At 44.3% G+C, this 19,728-nt stretch overlaps 1 protein-coding gene across 2 annotated transcripts in view; it reads right to left on the bottom strand.

The window, feature by feature from the left end:
* Positions 1-19,728, bottom strand: part of LOC135197837 (tyrosine-protein phosphatase non-receptor type 23-like) — a gene marked incomplete in the record, with an annotated part of 242,063 nt that overhangs the window by 149,950 nt on the left and 72,385 nt on the right. For both annotated transcript variants that reach the window (XM_064224997.1, XM_064224998.1), the window contains 1 exon segment: positions 5,130-5,306. In XM_064224997.1, coding sequence (XP_064081067.1) covers positions 5,130-5,306 — 177 coding nt within the window.

The raw sequence follows: 19,728 nt of genomic DNA, 5'->3' as shown, positions 1-19,728 counted from the left end.
CGAGGCGTCGGAAAACAACACTAGGTCGGGGCTCAGAAGCTTTAGGGACAACCCCTCTCGAAACTTCCGAGGATCTAACCACCATCTTAGATGGTTCTTCACCGATTTGGTGATCAAAAAGGTCGCATCCAGATCCTCTCTGACTCTCCATTCGTCTGCTAAGAAAAACTGGAGAGGTCTGAGGTGTAGTCTTCCCAGGGAAACAAACTTTTCCAGCGAGGAAATGGTCCCCAGCAGACTCATCCACTCCCTCGCCGAGCAAGCTTCCTTCCCCAGGAAGGCCGAAACTCTCTCTAAGCCTTGCAGCTGTCGTTCCTGGGACGGAAACGCTCGAAAAGCCACTGAATCCATCTGAATCCCCAGATACACGATGGAATGTGTTGGGGTCAGATGCGACTTTTCGAGGTTGACCAGAAGTCCCAGGGACCTCGCCAAGACTAACGTGAAGTGAAGGTCCTTCAGACACCTTTCTTCTGACGATGCTCTGATAAGCCAATCGTCGAGATACAGGGACACTCTTATTCCTGCAGAATGTAACCATCTCGCTACGTTCTTCATGAGCATGGTAAATACCATCGGAGCCGTGCTTAAACCGAAACAAAGAGCTCGGAATTGCCAACTTTGTCCCTTAGCATAAACCTCAGAAATTTCTTGAAAGAGGGTGGATAGGCACGTGAAAGTATGCGTCCTGTAGGTCCAAGGACACCATCCAGTCGCCCGGTCTTAAGGCTCCTAGAACCGACTGAGGTGTTTCCATCTTGAATTTTTTCTTTTCTATGAAAAGATTCAGGCTGCTTACGTCCAAGACTGGACGCCACCCCGACGACTGCTTTGGTACCAGGAAAAGTCTGTTGTAATATCCTGGTGACCCCAGGTCTAAGACCTGCTCCACCGCTCTTTTCTTGATCATTTGATCTAAAAGATCTAAAAGAACCTGATGTTTCTCCCCTTGATACGACGGGGAAAGATCTCTGGGAGTCGTAGATAGAGGAGGAGGGTCCACAAAGGGGATCTTGTACCCCTGTTCCACTATCTTGAGGGACCACGCATCTGTATCTCTCTCTCTCCACGCCCCCGCAAAGAACTTTAGCCTGGCTCCGACCGGCATCTTCTCACTTAGAGGATTTAGGTTTGAAGGAACCTCTTCCTCTTGCAAGCCCTCTCCCTCGAGGAGCAGCTCTCGAGGGAGGAGCGCCACGAAAGGGTTTAACCTTCCTAGGAGGTCGTCCAAAAGACGACGTGGTAGGGACTGCGGGACGTCTTGAAGACTGGGCCAAGAGGTCCTGGGTAGCCTTCTCTTGTAGGCTCACTGCCAGGTCCTTTACCATAGCCTGGGGGAAGAGATGGCTCGAAAGAGGTGCAAAGAGAAGCTCCGCTTTCTGCGATGAAGAAACAGACCTAGCTGTAAAATTGCAGAAAAGCGCTCTCTTCTTGAGAAAAGCAGTGCCGAAATGAGACACTAACTCTTCCGAACCATCCCTGACGGCCTTGTCCATGCAAGATAACACATTGGACAGTTCCCCCAGACTCAAAGAGTCAGGACTCCTAGATTGAAGATCCAGGACTCCCAGGCACCAGTCTAGAAAGTTAAAGACTTCCAGAGTCCTTAACAGACCTTTCATGTGATGGTGTCCACGAAATCTTAGCGGTCGATAAAAGAGATCTCTTCTGTGCATCGACCAGACTAGCAAAGTCCCCTTGGGAAGACGACGGGATCTTAACTCCTACTTCACCTTTGGTCTCATACCAAATGCTGCCTTTCCCACTGAGTCTTGAAGGCGGAAGGGCGAAAGTCGACTTGCCCTGATCCTTCCGACGTTCCATCCAATCCTGCAACTTCTTGAACGCTCTCTTAGTGGACAAGGAAGTTTTCATCTCCACAAACTCCGGAACCTTGCACGACTTCGATGACGAAAACTGAGAGGGTGGAGACTTGGGAGCTGCAGGCTGGAACTTCTCACCAAAAGAAGAGCGTAACAGTCGAACCAGCACCTTGTAGTCGGATACCGACGAAACTGACGGCTGTTCCTCCTCAACTGAGTCCACCGGACTACTAAGCTCTCCTTCCTCCCGAAGAGGCAAAGGAGATTGAACCTCTGGAGAGGGCGTGCGCCCAACGGGTCTAGCCTTCAACAAAGGCTTTCGAGGATGACTAATATCAGCCTCTTCAAAGCGACCGACCTTCTGTCGATCCTTAGAGCTCGAACCACGAAGAGCGTCTTGACCGCGCTGCGCGTCAAGAGAGGCTACTCTTACTCGCTCTCGAGGAGCGTCCTTACGCTTTCCGCTCAAGCGTCCAGCTTTCGCTTTCAAAGCGTCCTTCTGGGCGCTCTTGAAAGCCTTCTCAACAGGCAAAGCGTCAAGCAAAACATCCCGACGAGCGTCTTCAAAAGCGTCCTGCCGAGCGTCTTCAAAAGCGTCCTCCAAGGCGTCCTGCCAAGCGTCCTCAAAGGCGTCCTGACGCGCGGGCTGATCAGGACGTCGAGAGGGAAGAAAAGCGTCCTGTCCACGAGACTTCCTACCCGCATAACGAGAACAAGGAAGTTCCGAAGGAGAAGCAAGCGGAGACAGAGACGAACGAGGAGACGGAGAAGGGGACTGCCTCGTCCTCTTGACAGGCAGTCTAGCGTCCTTCCTACGTTTAGGCTCAACTGCTGCTGGGCGAGTTTTCTGAGCCATTAAGGCCGACAATTGGTCTTGAAGAGACACAAGAATACTCTTCGTTGGCGAAGAAACGAGAGGAGGTGAAGGGCTGCGCCTGCGAGAAGACGAGGGGCGAGGGGACGCCTCCTTCCTTCTCACAGGTACAGCAACCTGCCTCTCCGAGGCGCGAGAGAAGCGCTTCTCAGCATCGTCCTCGGACGACGTCCTACCTCTCTTCTGTGGAGGAAACGCGTCATACGACGCAGGCGAAGACCGCAACGATAGCGGAGAGAGGGGACGTAAAGCGTCCTCCCTAGGAAAAGTCCTTTTCAACGGACGCGAGTCTCTCCGAGCGCTCCACCCCTTGCGCGGGGAGGGCGCCTCGGAGGACGAAAAACAGTCCTTAAGGATGTGAGCCTGAGCACGCTCCTTGGCAGCCTGGGAACTAGCAACAGGTCCTGCCGAAGGGACGCCAGATCGGTGGGGAGCCCCCGTAACCCTCTTGCGGCTTTCGACATGCCCACTCCCTGAGTCCTGGGAGTCCGACAGAGGTCTAGACCTAGAGGCATTATGGGGCCGATCTGACGCCCCCTCCACAACACTAGGGGCACGATCACACACTTTACTTGAGCCGTTTTCTAGGGCCAACACTTTGGACTCTAGAGTGCGTAACGACTCTAGAATCAGAGAAAGGGCATTACCTTCTCCAGACACAGAACTAGGGCCCTCAGGCAACAACACAGATTAGGTGAAGCAAATTCTACTGGTGTTAAAATAGGAGAAATGTTACTTCCCTTACCTTTCGTAGAACCGCTCTTGGAGGAAGACCTCCTGATCCTATCGCGCTCCAACTTACGCCGATAGGACTCATACACCTTCCATCCATCATCAGTCAAACTTTTGCATTCAATGCAACGATCATCCAACAAACAAACATGCCCCCTACACCCCATACATACTGTGTGGGGGTCTACCGATGATTTCGGTAGCCTCACCTTGCAATCACTCCTCACACACACTCTGAAGCTCACTGAACTTGATCCCGACATCACGTTCACAGAAAAGCCAATCCAAAATAAAAAAACAGTCCACTATCGCGTATGCCAATCCAACAATCCAGAGTCAAAACCAAAAGTCAATCCAGATACTTAGAACGAGTCAAATCCAAAAATCCTGGGCGGAGGTCTGTAAACAGGTGTTTACCGACCGGCGACAGAAAAAAATATGAATAGAAAATGGGAATGGTTCCTGATATCCGCCTCCCAGCGGCGGGAATGGGTACTACCACCTGGCCGCCCACTGCGTGTGCCGCGAGTTTTGAAATTCTGTCGGACTTCGGAGAATACAGCTATATATATATCTGTCAGGTAAGTTTCATGAACAAACCTAAGTTTTAATGCTTTGGAAACATCCAAAACTATGTAAATTGCATTCTTATTGCATTTTTCATCAAAAAAAACTTCAAATATTGATTATTTTGCATTTTTGGTGTCATATTTCTTCTGCCAGATCAGCATTGGTGGCGTCATAACCCTGGATCATGCGTCATAACCCTGGAAATAATTTCTGATGAATATAACTGAAAAGCGCCTTAACCTTAGAACGTCGTAAGCAGAACCTGTCGTAACCCGGGGACTGCCCTATGTATAAACACTTTTGCAGGGTTTCTTGAGGATTCGCAAATGTTCGTGTGCCTGTGAATTCATGCAACTCGAATCGTGCAAGTTTGGGTTTTTACTATACATGCAATATTGTTGGATACAGTAAAGTAAAGCTCTCTTGATTGGCTCAACCTCCTCTTTATGGCCATGTAATAAGAAGAGAGGGGGTGGAACCAATCAAGAGAGCTAAGAACATGCCAGTAATGGTGAAGAGGAGTGTGGGGCATCAGTGGATCAGATGGATGGATGTGGTGGGGAGGGATATGGATGAGGTGGGACCTGGGGGAAGAAGATGGAAGGAACAGAAAAACAAGATGGAAGCAGTTCACTAGAGCAGTCAACCCTGCTATATTACAGAACTAATAAGGTCGAAAGATGATGATGATGATAGTGAAGAGAAGCATAACTTTTAAAAAAGATCCAGGGAAAAGATGTATATTCGTTATGTTTACATTTTAATTACAATAAAAATATATGTGAATATTACACATGCTAATTCTATATCTCATGTATAATGAACCCCCTAAAAATTAGCTTCAAAATTAGTCTTCAAAAGCCGCACGATACGCAAGTATATACGGTACTGTGTTACTACAACTTATACTACTTATCTTTGTCTTGTTCATCAACAAGAGTTAACATATAAAAAATTTATTAAATTAAAATCACTTCTAAGCAATGATAAATAATTCACTCATCAACTCAAATACTTCAAGATACTACTTTTCAGATCTAAGTAATATTCATGATGTGATACAAAAATGTAATTATTGATATTTCAAGTACTATTACTATGTATTACATGGACTTGTAATTCAACAGTACCTCCTGCTTTTCCAAATTCTTTGAGAGTTTCGATGCTTCGTTCAACATATCCACAGCAGCTTGATAATATGCAAGTCGTTCACCCATCTTCTGCTGCTCTTCAGCCTGCATTCCTTGATATAAAAGTGCAACTGCTCCATAATATGATATCTTGAATTCACAATATTTTCTCCACATCTGTTGAAAATAAAATTTGTGAAAAAAAAGTCTCCAAGGACTTTGGTCTCAGAAAGTTCATTTTAATTACAAAATATAGGCTGCACAAGATAACCTGGAATAAGGTCTTCAATTAATAACATACCAGAACCAGTACAAGTGCATTTACATTTCACAGTATCTAATACCTTCCTTACAACAGTCAAAAAAGGGAAGATGAAATTATTTCTAATTTTAGTGATTTACATAGTATATAAAACAGTCAGTATCTGTTGGGTATGTGTATGCTGCATAACATCACAAGCTGGTGTTTGAATGATAATGATGGAAGTAAGAGAAGGAACATACTTAAGCCATTATAAAATGCTATAATACTTTATTTAAATATTGGTGCAACTAAGTGCAGCAGTTTACTGAAATACAGAAAGATACTTGGGAAAAATTCAAATTTCTTTTACTGAAGTTGACAATCTAATATGTGATAGATTGTTAGAAATTACTTAAAATACTGAAGCTTTACAAGTACACTGTCGCCAACACCAGATACTGACTCAAAATTTTACTAACACCAGATACTGACTCAAAATTTTACAAAGACACATGCTTCATACTAAGTTCCTACTTGACCATCTGACATTTAACTATCATGGTTTGTTGTTATTATTCTGTCCAAGGTCTATTGCATTAATCTTGGGTGTGGGTCATGGAGGTCAGGTATTTGTCATCAATCTTAACTGTATCAATGAAATGGATGATTACATCTCTAAGGATCCAACTACCATTCATCCTATCTGAAACATCAAAAGATTAAATTTCTTCTAATTTTGGTGAAGTATTCAGTTAATAAAGACCTCTTGCACCACTCTACAGCACACTTACATCGCTATTGTTGTGTAGCCATTTACCTTCCTTAAAATTCTTTCTATAATCAAAATTCCACCATACAAAGCAGTTACTTTGTATAAAATTTACATTAATGACTGTGCTCCCCAGTGCATTTTCCTATATTTCTTCTGGCCTCCCAATAAAAGCAAAACTACAATAGTATAATATAACACATAGTAATGAGGAAAACCTCTTTACATGCTATCTCATCTTCCTTAGAATAATAATACTTAAAATAAAATATTCAACCTTTGTATTAGTTCCAGTAACATAAATTACAGGCAAAATTCCCCCCTACAAACCACTCTCATTCCCTTTGAGTGTTAACTTTGTTAACCTTCCCTTGTCTTTTTGACTGTAAGACTGGTTTGCAGGTACTGGCCCAGGAGAAAGTTTCATCCCACCTAAGAGCAAACCAGACCGAGACAGAGCAGCAGGACAACTAACATGTGCTCGGTGCCATATTTAAAGAGCCAATGATGCTGAGATGAACACTATTTACCTGGACACCACCATGTAAGCTGCAAGTGTTATAAAGGGACCTAGCAAGACCTCATCACTCTCAGAGACAACTCAAGAGATGACACAGAGAATCCAGAGATTAACAGGGAATAGACATCCTCTCAGACAAGAATAGTCTCCACTTTGGGGGGGTTCCGATTGTAAAAAATCGTAAAAATATTTGCCAAAAATACACTAATCAAGACAGGCTAATGAAATTTTCAGGCATTATTAGCACTATAATAATGCATATTCTCTGTGAGTTTTATCATCCTACAGGGAAAATTAATGATTTTATGAAAAAAAATTTGAAAAAATGGAAATTTCCGGGCCCCTCGTACTGAGGGTTATTTGGTGATTGGTGAGAAACTACAGTCTTGAATAGAAATTCGGTCTGACAGAATGTTGGTATATCCACCTGGAACATGCACAAAAAAAATTATCAAAATAGAACAGTAAATAAGCACGTCAATAGCATTTTTTGCAACAACGATAGTCTATATTCCTTTTTCTCTACTTGTAGGCTTCTTAGGGATAAGGAAAATTCATCGGGTCGTTTCATCGCCACTTTAGGGCAACTTCCTCAAGACTGAATTATAAAATTTACAAACAGTTTTTATTGCTTTGTGCAGACGTTTAAATTTCTTACATGACATCATAGGGAATCTGAATTTCTATTGGTCGAAATTCATACAGGACGTCACTGCGCGCTGAATTTCTATTGGGCAATGGTTTTACTCTCTTGCTGATTGTCTGGGAGGCGCCCTACTCCTTAAGGCATACCCTGAGGGCTTAGGCAAGGGCATGGTTCCCACATCTGGCCAATAATTTTGATTCGTTACACCGTCAGTAGTCACATCCAGGGGTGTTTCGTCACTGGTGCCTCCCTTCGGATTCACACAGATGTCCTGTGGTTTCCTTGAAGAAGGGAGGATGAAGTCTGTGTTCCTTTGTATATCTTAGGCCATTGTTTATAAATAATCTTCTGATGCAAGTTCTTATTTGTAAATATAATTATTCAATATAAACCTAAGTGTTTACCTAATTATTCCCATTCTGAAGAGGGCTTTCAGCTGTCATATGCATATGATTCTTACCAAATTAAAGGCCACAGACAGAGTTGCTTCCTTTTCCCAGGTAAGTTGCACATACCCACAGGAAAAATCATATCAGTGGCTACCTTTTAGCCACAATCTTGTAGTTGTCCACTTTTTGCATGCCCCCTGCAAGCAACTATCAGCTGAATAGCATTGCTAAACTGGTTTCAAAAGTAGAGACCAATCTGAAAGTCTAGCGCAACAAAAAATTCCTCTGGTAAGCACAAAAGTGATCTAGTTCCACAGAAAGTAAAGTGTTAGGATTTTTTGGGCATTCTAAATATATTAGCGACCCAAAATCATAACTGCTAAAGTTAGAGATAGGAGTATCCTAGCCCACGTGCATGCCAAATTATTCTACAGGTGGAGAGAGAATATTAACCAAATATGCAAGCTTTTGACAGCTACTGCATGATAGCTCACATGCTTTTCATAATAGGTGAGCTAGGAAAAGTGCAAGATCAAGTTAGGGGTGTTTTAAAGGAAATATAGTGTCTGTATTTCCTTCGCAAATTTTCTTCTTTATATTTGGGAAATTTTGTGTCCCGAAATAGCAAATTTTGGCTAGGCATGTTAGGAGCCACGTGACGTGGACTCGTGTAACCAGTCATAAATCCTGTATCCCTGGATTTCTCTCTTCCGATCATGTTAGGTATTGATAGGAAGATTTTAATTTTCTTTTGCCGTTCCAATTTCCTGAAATTTCCATTTTATTAACCAAACATAGCTTTGGCATACTTTGGCTGGTAAGAGTAGCATACACCGATAAAGGACCTTTAACATTATGATGATTAATTAAAACGTGACCTGCAACATGTGAGACAATCCATATTTATTTATTTCATAAACAAATATGCGGTAAATATCCCGTCTGGTATATCACCGAATCCCGCATGCAGGTGAAAGCTGAGTCATGTGTCAGGTCTCTTCATTAGTCAATTCTACCTCCACATGGGAGATTTCTACGGCAGCAAATACCCATAAATCCATGCATGATATGCTTAATGTTCATTCTTTTCAAGCAAGCAAATTATTAAATAATGAAACTATTTTTTGTGTTTCCTGAAGCTGTGTGCTTCCCATCATTCCTATGTAAAGCTTACTAATCTACACACTAGGTATGCAAATGTCTCTCAGCAAAATCCATTTCAAGCTTACATTAAAAATTATGCTACTGAAGTGGCTTCCAATTTAAAGGATCACCTTGTCTGCTACAGGCAATACTCCTAGCCAGTCTGAGGTAATTTTGTTCTTTTCCTTGGCCAGAGCTCCGACTGTCCAGTCCAAGAGACTGTTGATCTCAAACACCTTGAAGTGGTCCTTAACAAGTAGGTCCAGCAAGGCCGATGGAAAAATAACCTTCACCGACAAAAACTCAGTGTTGGGAAGATTCAATAAGGCCGGAGAAGTCCCCTTGGGTGGAAGCAGTGACTCCCAAAGAAGGAACTTCCCAGGTAACAAAGGACAGATATCTCCTATGGACCAAGTGAGAAGGAGGAATGGTGAAGGGCACTTGCCTTGTTCCCTCTTAACCAAAAGTCAATCATCAACTTCCTTCATAGGTTTCTTGGACAACAGAGAGAGCACCAAATTGGAGGAAGTTTCTTTGTGGTAAAGACCATACAGTCGACCCCCAGTTTTTGTGGGGGATATTATTTTGATAATTCAAACACAATAAAACCATCTAAAAATGCTTATACCGAGTATTTTAATAGCTTTATCACAAAAAGTGCAATTAGTCAAGACTAATGAAAATACGGTAATTAGTGAATATTTCTCAGTGAAAAATACTGCGAATAGGCAAATTTTCCATTGAATAATGTGTATATATATATGTTCCATAGAAAAATCCACAAATTGGTGAGTGAGTGATTCCATTACCCCGAATAAGTGGGGTCGACTGCAATTTCAGCTACTGGCTGATTAATGGGTGCCAAGAATGGCTCATCATTACATAAAGGAGGGACCCACATCTGTACGTGGGAGCTTCGTGCTCATAAGACAGACAGGTACTGAAGAATTGGCTCTATGCGCTTGGAAGCTGGAGCCAGGCGCTAGAGAGCTGGTGCTCAGGAACGGGTGCTAGGCACTTGGCGCTGGTGCTGGGCACCTGGGAGCTGGTGGCAGGAGCTTGGGGAGCTGTAGCTGGATGCTAAGGAGCTGGCACTAGGCATCTTGGAGCTGGTGCAGGGAGCTGTAAGCTGGATGCTTGGAAGCTGGCCCCAGGCGCTTGGAAGAGAAGAGGAGTGTGTCTCTCCTTGCTTCCATATATGTATACTTTAGAGCTGTAGTGTGTGAATGGACTACCAGTCTTGTTGCAAACTAGGGATGAGAATCACTGAAGTCCAAAGAGAATCTCTGTCAGCTCTCTAATGTTAATGTGAAGGTCCTGCTCTTCAGGGGACCACGTCCTGGAAACTTTCTGGTTCTTCAAGAGGGTTCTCCAATCTAGATCTAAGATGTCTGAGAAGTCTAGACCTGGGCTCAGCAGATGAAGGTTCTCCCCTTCCAAAAGTCTCAGTCTCGTTTGGATAGACACCACTTCAGGTACAACTTGAACTACTGAGTTATGGAAAACACATGGGAGTCCTATATTATTTGAAAACTAGTACTGTATATTTTTATTCTACCATAAAATGTGGTAATGCCCTTAAAGATATACTGCATACATACATTTCCAGCCCAGATGACGAGAGTTACCACTATGACATATCTTGTGGCAAGAGAGAGAGAGAGAGAGAGAGAGAGAGAGAGAGAGAGAGAGAGAGAGAGAGTTAACCTTATTTAAGAGTGAAATGTATAGATTATTGTATTTCTTTAAAATACGATCACATGAATTTTGAAATTAGTTATTGTTATTATTTACCTCTCGACCCTTTTGAATGCGAAGATGAGGCCTTCGCCTTCTCTGCTCCGGGATGGTGAGCTGGAGACTTACGAGAGGATGAAGAAGACGACGTCTTCTGCAGGGTCTTCTGCTCTCTTTGTCCCTTGACTTTGGGGACTACTGAGGCAGTAGGCGTCCTATCGGGGATCTCTGATCCCGTGAAGCCTTGGAAAGAAGATGAAGAAGGAACAGGAGAAGACGATCCAGTAGCGTCCAAGGGAAGCCCTTGGGCGCCTAACAATCCTACCTCAACCAATAACTCACCTCCACCTATCATCATTAGCTCAATATTCAAGTCTAGAGTCGCGACGTCCGCCGCGATGTCTTGGCCTCCTCCCTCCATCAGGGCCTGCTCCACCTGTTGCTGTATAGTGGCAATCGTTGGAGCTGCTGCAGCTGGGTCGACATACCCAGTCGACTTGCCGCCTGGGAAGATCTGGACAGCCAACTTCTTATCCAGGATGTAGGGCTAGCTTTTGAGTTGTCGGCTTGTTTTCCTGAGGGGAACTAGCCTACTTCTCCTGGACGTTCCCTTTCTCTCTCACTCATGATTTCCTTCTCTCTGTTTACGATGTATTTATATTTTAGGGGTTTGCATGTTAGGGCGATCAGTTTAGCCTAGGCGGTTTTGTTGCATTATCACCTCTTGGTCCATTGACGATCAGATTTGTTGCATTATCGCCTTTTGGTCCTCTCGAGCTCACGTGGTCGCTCGACCTAGGCTGTTTTGTTGCATTCACCTCTTGGTCCACTTGCGTTCACATCGAGCCACTGATCGCCCTAGTCCCAGTCTCCTTCCCCCCCTCCCTTGTGGAGGGGGGGGTCTGTCCTGGCTTGCTTACGGTCGCTATAGCAACCATCCGAGCTCTTCTCCTCCCTCCCCCCTGTTAGGGGGGTCACGGGAGTTTTGGACAGCAGGGAGTACTGTCACCTTGCACTTGTTCTCTGAGCTCCGGGGGGGGCTCCGGTGTGGTCAAGGGGATGGTTGGCCACCCCCCTCTGTTTGCATCGGTCCTTCTCCAGCGTTACCTGTGCTCCAATTCCTCTTAAACCCCTCCTTTCCTCTTTGATACATATCCCTTCGTTGCCTGACGGAACGCCCGCTTGCTATCCGGGCACTCCAGCGGTTGGCGGAGGGGTAGCTGGCTCTGCCAGCTATCATAGGGGAAGAGGTATTGGTTGGTTTTACATGCTTTCCCCGTTATGTATCTAGTCCCTTCGTCTGCTGACGGAGCGCCCACTTGCTATCCGAGCACCCCAGCAGTTGCCGGAGGGGCTTTTACGACGGAGCTACTCGCTCCAAACTATTTAATTTAATTTATTTAGTTTTAAATTATGAGTAATCCTCTCTCGTTCTCCGGCATGGTATACTCCTCCTTGAAACTCAATTATGGGTGTATGAAACGTAGCTGGTCTATTTAATCCTCTCCGGTGTACACCTGGGGCTTTTTAACCAGTTACCAGGTCCCGTGGACCTTCTTCCACACGGATTACAGGGGGGGTTATGCCCAAAAATTTTATTCTACTCCGGCATGCAACGGAGCATAATAACGGGTCCTGTTAGTGTATAACGTTGATACTTATGTATCTGTCCACTTACAGGTTACTAACTGTCAGGAGGCCGGGTGCAACGCCGTCCTCCAAGACCCTTGCGGGCATGAAGTCTGCAGGTCTCATGCTCCCTGTGCTATCCGCCATCAAGGCCTGATCGTCTGGCACCACGAAGCCTGCTCCATCTGCTTTGAGTTGGTGGAACAGTTTTCGGACGGAGTAAGTATATACCGGAGTAACGTTTTATCTTTCCTGGTATATACTATCACAAGATTTGAGTTATAATGATATATAACATACGTGTCAGATCTTAATGATTCGTCCTTGGGGCTTCGTTGTAAGGATTACAATGACCCTCTCTTTCAGGCTGCCGCTGTTAAGGACGCTGCGTCGGCTACCCTTAAGGCCTGGGTAGGTGGCTTCAGCAGAAACGCGCAGAAGGGGCAGCCCTACATCCTGGATAAGAAGTTGGCTGTCCAGATCTTCCCAGGCGGCAAGTCGACTGGGTATGTCGACCCAGCTGCAGCAGCTCCGATGATTGCCACTATACAGCAACAGGTGGAGCAGGCCCTGATGGAGGGAGGAGGCTAAGACATCGCGACTCTAGACTTGAATAATGAGCCAATGATGATAGGTGGAGGTGAGTTATTGGTTGAGGTAGGATTGTTAGGCGCCCAAGGGCTTCCCTTGGACGCTACTAGATCGTCTTCTCCTGTTCCTTCTTCATCTTCTTTCCAAGGCTTCACGGGATCAGAGATCCCCGATAGGACGCCTACTGCCTCAGTAGTCCCCAAAGTCAAGGGACAAAGAGAGCAGAAGACTCTGCTGAAGACGTCGTCTTCTTCATCCTCTCGTAAGTCTCCGGCTCACCATCCCGGAGCAGAGAAGGCGAAGGCCTCATCTTCGCATTCAAAAGGGTCGAGAGGTAAATAATAACAATAACTAATTTCAAAATTCATGTGATCGTATTTTAAAGAAATACAATAATCTATACATTTCACTCTTAAATAAGGTTAACTCTCTCTCTCTCTCTCTCTCTCTCTCTCTCTCTTGCCACAAGATATGTCATAGTGGTAACTCTCGTCATCTGGGCTGGAAATGTATGTATACACATTTCTCTCTCTCTCTCTCTCTCTCTCTCTCTCTCTCTCTCTCTCTCTCTCTCTCTCTCTCTCTCTCTCTCTCTTACGTATGTTTATTTGTTTTGTAGTATAAATAAATTATTTACCTTATAACTAATTTTCAAATATTAGTAAGATTAATTAAAAATGGAAATTCCCAGTCTTTTTATCAACTTGGAGGAAGGAGGGCGGGAAGTTAATGACAGTTTGATATATGAATTGCGAGGGGAAGGAGTCGGAGTCTAGGAATTATTTTTTCTCTCTCTCTCTATGTTACTGGCTGTAGGTATATATCTTTAATGGTAAAATGTTTAAGATGACCTTGAAATAATATTAATAATATAACCTCAAAGATTAATACAGCAATAGGTTAGTAAATTTAGGTATATTTGAAGTAGGATGTTATTGAAGGTATAAATTTGGTATCTCAACTTTTAAGATAGGCCGTTGTAAGCATTTTTTGTGGTGGTTTTAACTATTTGCGGGTTTTAACAATTCACAGGGTGGGGGGGGGGCATGGTACACATACCCCGCAAATATGGGGAGAACACTGTATTATATTATATTTCTCTGCCGATATTTTCTAATCGTAGATAATTAGAAGGATTAGTTTTTCCAGACCTCTGAGTCTTATCTAGACTCTTCTCGTGCTGGTTCTTATGGTAGGAAATGGGTATTTTTGTAGAGTACTAAAGTAAATTTCTCACTTTCTACTATCCGGAATTGGCAAGTCATATAGACTGTGCGACAATTTGTTGGTCACAGGGTGATATCGAGATACACGTAGATATATATTTACTCTATGACATTTTCGAGAGAAAGAGCCAGTGTTTATCATAAATAACGCATATTTTAGTAGGAAAGTAAAGTATATTTCTCAATTCAACCTAATAAGTCATAAAGACATTGTGACAATTTTTCACTCGTTGCCGCTCACAGGCTGGTAAATGCGGTTAACATATTTTTTTCTTTAAATTCACTGAAAAATTTTCAATATTTCAGGACATGTTAATTTAAACATTAACTAGTCCACATCTGTCAATAACTAAAAATCAATAATTCCTAAAAAAATGATATTGTTATGATACAATAAAGTTTTATACATACTTACCTGGCAGATATATACTTAGCTATTTGACTCCGTCGTCCGACAGAATTTCGAATTTCGCGCACACGCTACCGATAGGTCAGGTGATCTACCGCTCTGCCGCTGGGTGGCAGGAATAGGAACCATTCCCGTTTTCTATCAGATTTTCTCTCTACCATCTGTCTCCTGAGGGGAGGATGGGTGGGCAATTAATTGTATATATCTGCCAGGTAAGTATGTATAAAACTTTATTGTATCATAACAATATAATTTTTATACATTCACCTTACCTGTCAGATATATACTTAGCTGATTCACACCACTGGAGGAGGGTAAAAGACAGCTAATAACTGATTTAAAAAGAAATCACAACATACGTTGTAGGTAATAAATAATTAAAACCTTGGTTCTTACCTGGTTAGACTGAAGACTTCATGGTTACTGTCCAGGAGTCTGCTTAGTCTCAAGAGCCTCAGCGAGATATTGATCTATGGCTAAGAGTTCTTGTAGGTCTGCCAAAGGGGTCTTATCCGCTTACTTGGCAGATCCTGGAAGGACAATGTCAAAGGGTGCTGATCCACTTACTTGACAAGAACCTTATTCAAGGAGCACAATACCGATCCCGATCACCTTAACCTAACACCCGTGTTAGTTCTAAGATTGCAAGGAGTTATCCCCGTACCCCTTGCAAACAACCAATAACTCAAATCACACACATACAAATCACGTAAAAGTACAAAAGGATATATAAACTAAAAATTTTGTACAACCCAGCTTGTAAGACACATTCGCAGTTCCTTACTGACAAAAGCAACGGCCGCCTGTACGACGTCAAGCATCCTTGCCAGTAGAAAACCCCGAACCAGTCTCAAAAGGGAGGTTTACGTACACAAATAAGACAAAACTATTTTGTACAACCCAGCTTGTAAGATACATTCACAGTTCCTTACTGACAAAGGCAACGGCCGCCTGTGCGAAGTCAAGCACCCCTGCCAGTAGAAAACCGAGAACCCATCTCAAAACGGGGGTTTACGTACAAATTAAAGACAAGATATATAAATTTTAAGGATCGGTATGCGTTCCAAGCCCCAGCACTGTATCCGCTGATACGAAAGGACCTAGAGAGAAGCACTTCTCGTAGGTAACTCTGACATCTTTAAAGTAGTGGGATGCAAATACTGAATTGCATCTCCAGTAAGTTGCATTTATAATGTCTTTCATAGCCATGTTTTTATGGAAAGCTAAAGATGTGGCCACAGCTCTTACCTCATGAGCTTTTACCCGAAGAGTTTTTAAAGAATCATCTGTGCATTTGCCATGAGCCTCAGTGATTACACTCCTGACAAAAAATGCTAAGGCGTTTTTGGACATGGGTCTCTTTGGATCCCGAACCGCACACCACAGACTTTGTTTACATCCTCCTAGTTCTTGCTTCTTCTTGAGATAGAACTTAAGAGCTCTAACAGGGCATAAAGTTCTTTCCACTTCCTCTCCCACCAAGTCTGAAAGACTCATCACTTCAAAACTCCTAGACCAGGGTTTTGAAAGATTCTCGTTCTTGGCCAGAAATAGAGTCTGGAAAGAACAGATCGCTGCGTCCTTCTTAAATCCCACCCGAGAATCAAGGGCGTGGATTTCACTCGTTCTTTTAGCTGTTGCTAAAGAAAGAAGAAAAATACATTTTCTCGTCCAATCCCTGAACGAGGCAAGGTGGGGAGGCTCAAACTTTTCCGATGAAAGGAATTTAAGTACCACATCCAGATTCCAGCTTGGAGTAACCGAAGATAAGATTTCGAGGTCTCGAACGATCTTATTAAGTCGTGAAGATCCTTGTCTTCTGCCAAATTTAAGCCCCTGTTCCTAAATACTGCAGAGAGCATGCTGCGGTATCCTTTAATAGTGGAAACCGATAGCTGGGATTCCTCCCTAAGGAATATCAGAAAGTCTGCCACATTGGTCACAGAGGTATCGGAGGAGGACAGCTTATTCTTCCTACACCACCTCCTAAACACATCCCACTTCGACTGACAGACCCGAATAGTTGACGATCTTCGGGCTCTAGCGATTGCTTTCGAAGCTTTGCTTGAAAAGCCTCTCGCCCTGACAAGTCTTCCGATAGTCGAAAGGCAGTCAGAGCGAGAGCGGGGAGGTTTTGATGGTACCTCTCGAAGTGGGGTTGTTTGAGAAGATCTATTCTGTTTGGAAGTGATCTAGGGAAGTCCACTGTCCATTCCTGTACCTCTGTGAACCAATCTTGAGAGGGCCAAAACGGGGCGATGAGGGTTAGGCTTGCCCCTTTTGATGCTACAAACTTCTTCATTACTACTCCCAGTAGCTTGAAAGGGGGAAAGGCGTAGGCATCTAGGCCTGACCAATTCAGCAGCATGGCATCCACCGCTATCGCTCTCGGGTCTTCCACTGAGGAGCAGAAGTTCTCTATCCTCCTGGATAGGAATGTCGCGAACAGATCTATCTGTGGTCTGCCCCACAAGGACCACAGGTTTTGACACACTTGTTCGTGGAGAGTCCACTCTGTGGGGAGAACTTTGTTTGTCCTGCTGAGTCTGTCTGCCCTCACATTTTTCTCTTTTACAAATCTGGTCAGGAGGGTAATGTTTCTTTCCTTTGCCCACGATAACAGATCCCTCGTTATCTCGTAAAGGGAAAACAAGTGAGTCCCCCCCCTGCTTTCTGACATAAGCCAACGCCGTGGTATTGTCTGCGTTGACTTGTATCACCTGATTTTTTATCGCCGGTTCGAAGAACTTCAGTGCCAGGAATATTGTGTATAATTCCTTGGCGTTTATATGCCAGGCTTCCTGATCCTTCTTCCATCGGCCTGACACTTCTCTTACTCCTAGAGTCGCTCCCCATCCCATCTCTGATGCGTCTGAGAACAAGATTTGGTCTGGGTTCCGAACCTCTGGAGACATGCCCTCGTTCTTTTCGAGAGGGTCCAGCCACCACTTTAGGTGATTCTTCACCTCTAAGGGAATTGCGAAAGTGTCTGAAAGTTGTCCCTCTTTCCAACTCCACGTTCTCCTTAGGAAGAATTGAAGCGGGCGTAGGTGAAGTCTTCCTAGGGAAACAAACTGTTCTAGGGAGGAAAGAGTCCCCAGAAGGCTCAACCATTCCCTCGCTGAACTTCGTTCTTTCCTTAGGAAGTTCGTGACTTTCTGCATTCCTCGCACTAATCTTTCCTGGGAAGGAAAAGCCCTAAAACCCCGAGAATCCATCCGAATCCCCAAATAGACTAAGTCCTGACTGGGGATCATCTGCGATTTCTCGAGGTTGACGAGCAATCCTAGAGATTTTGTTAAATCCAGTGTTGTCTGTAGATCCTCCAAACATTGTTTCTCCGACTTGGCTCATATCAGCCAATCGTCGAGATACAGGGAGATGTTTACGCCTTCCAGATGTAGCCAACTGGCTACATTCCTCATCAGGTACGTAAATACCTGAGGAGCCGTGGAGAGGCCGAAGCACAAGGCCCTGAACTGGTAGATCTTTCCTTGCGTCACAAATCTGAGATACTTCCTCGACGATGGGTGAATAGGAACATGAAAGTAAGCATCCTGAAGGTCCAGAGAGACCATCCAGTCTCCTGGATGCAGGGCTGAAAGCACTGAGGCAGACGTCTCCATGGAGAATTTCTTCTTCTCCACGTATTGGTTCAGGATGCTCACATCTAGGACAGGTCTCCATCCTCCCGACGCTTTCAGTACTAAGAAGAGGCGGTTGTAAAACCCCGGGGAGTATGGATCCTGAACCTCTTCTATTGCTTCCTTGTTCCTCATCGTTGTAACCATCTGAAGAAGTGTCTCTCTCAGAACAGGGTCCTTGTACTTCGCCGACAATTCCTTCGGAGATGTTGACAAAGGTGGTCTGTCTAGAAAGGGTATGATGTATCCCTTTTCCAGAACAGACAAAGTCCAAGGGTCGGCTTCCCTTGAGGCCCAGGCTCCTACAAACTTCAGGAGTCTGGCACCTACAGATGTTTGGAGGACTTCCTTGCTACTTTGACTTCTTAAAAGGTTGGAAGGAGAACCTTCCTCGCTTATCGGAAGTCTTTCTTTTTGTTGGAGGTCGAGAGGAGGCGCCTCCACGAAAGGGCACAATAGGCGTACGAGCCACCTTCTTTGTAATAGGTACTGCTGGTCTCGTCTTTTTGGTGGATTGAACCAAAAGATCCTGCGTTGCCTTCTCAGAAAGTGATCGTGAGATGTCCTTCACCAACTGAGAAGGGAACAGATGATTCGACAATGGAGAATACAAGAGGGCTGACCTCTGGGAAGGAGAAACCGCTTTTGTCAGGAAAGATCCAAACAGGGATCTCTTCTTTACAATTCCTGACCCAAAGAGAGGTCAGTTCTCCCGAACCATCCTGTACTGCCTTATCCATGCAGGATAAGATACTATGCAATACTTCTGGCTCTAAAAAGTCTGGATCCTTTGTCTTTTTAGCCAACACCCCAAGGGACCAATCCAGGAAATTGAAAACTTCCAATACATAAAAAAGTCCCTTAAGGTGCTGATCTAACTCGAACATGCTCCAATATGCTTTCGCCGAGCTAAGAGAATGCCTTCTAGAAGCCTCAACCAAGCTTGAGAAATCAGCTTCTGCAGACGAAGGGAGCATAAGCCCCATAACTTCCTCCGTTCTGTACGAAATCCCTCTCCTACCTCCCAGTTTGCAGGGGGGAGAGCAATAAACTGTCTTCAAAGCCTCTTTCTTAGAGTTCATCCATGTATTCAAAGACTGAAGAGCCTTCTTCATTGATATTGCTGGCTTCATCTTTAAAAATGAAGAGGACTTCGGTGTTTTGGTACTCGAAAATAGTGATCTCGGAGAAGGAGGAGCTGCAGGGCTTAAAGAATCTCCAAACTCTTGCAGGAGAAGTGAAGCTAGCACCTTATAATTAGAAAGGCCTTCATTGGTTGAAATTTCTTCTTCCGACACGTCTTCCAATTCCACATTAGTAGGGGAACAAGTTCTTTTAGAAGAATCTCTATCCGGGGATCTTGTTTCCCGGGGCACCTAGAAGGAGATAGACTAATAGACCTAGAAGCCTTTTCTTGTCCTTCTACTGAATTCTTTTGAGAAGTGGAAGTAGAAACCGTCACTTTTGAAGATCCAATAACTTTCTCAGGAGTTCGACTAGTTTTAGCCTTGGAAGGAGATCTACTCCAACAAGAAGAATCACTATTGGTTGACATATTGTGTCTGACAGGCGCCTGGCGCCTGGTTGGCACCTGGATGGCGCCACATGCCTAGATGTAGCTTCGTCTAATCCTACTTCTGAGCGTTTCTCGG

The sequence above is a fragment of the Macrobrachium nipponense genome, chromosome 21 (assembly GCF_015104395.2).
Source record: "Macrobrachium nipponense isolate FS-2020 chromosome 21, ASM1510439v2, whole genome shotgun sequence".
NCBI classification, from domain to species: domain Eukaryota; kingdom Metazoa; phylum Arthropoda; class Malacostraca; order Decapoda; family Palaemonidae; genus Macrobrachium; species Macrobrachium nipponense.
The sequence above is the reverse complement of the archived record's forward strand: the minus strand, read 5'-3'. Positions and strand labels throughout refer to the sequence as shown.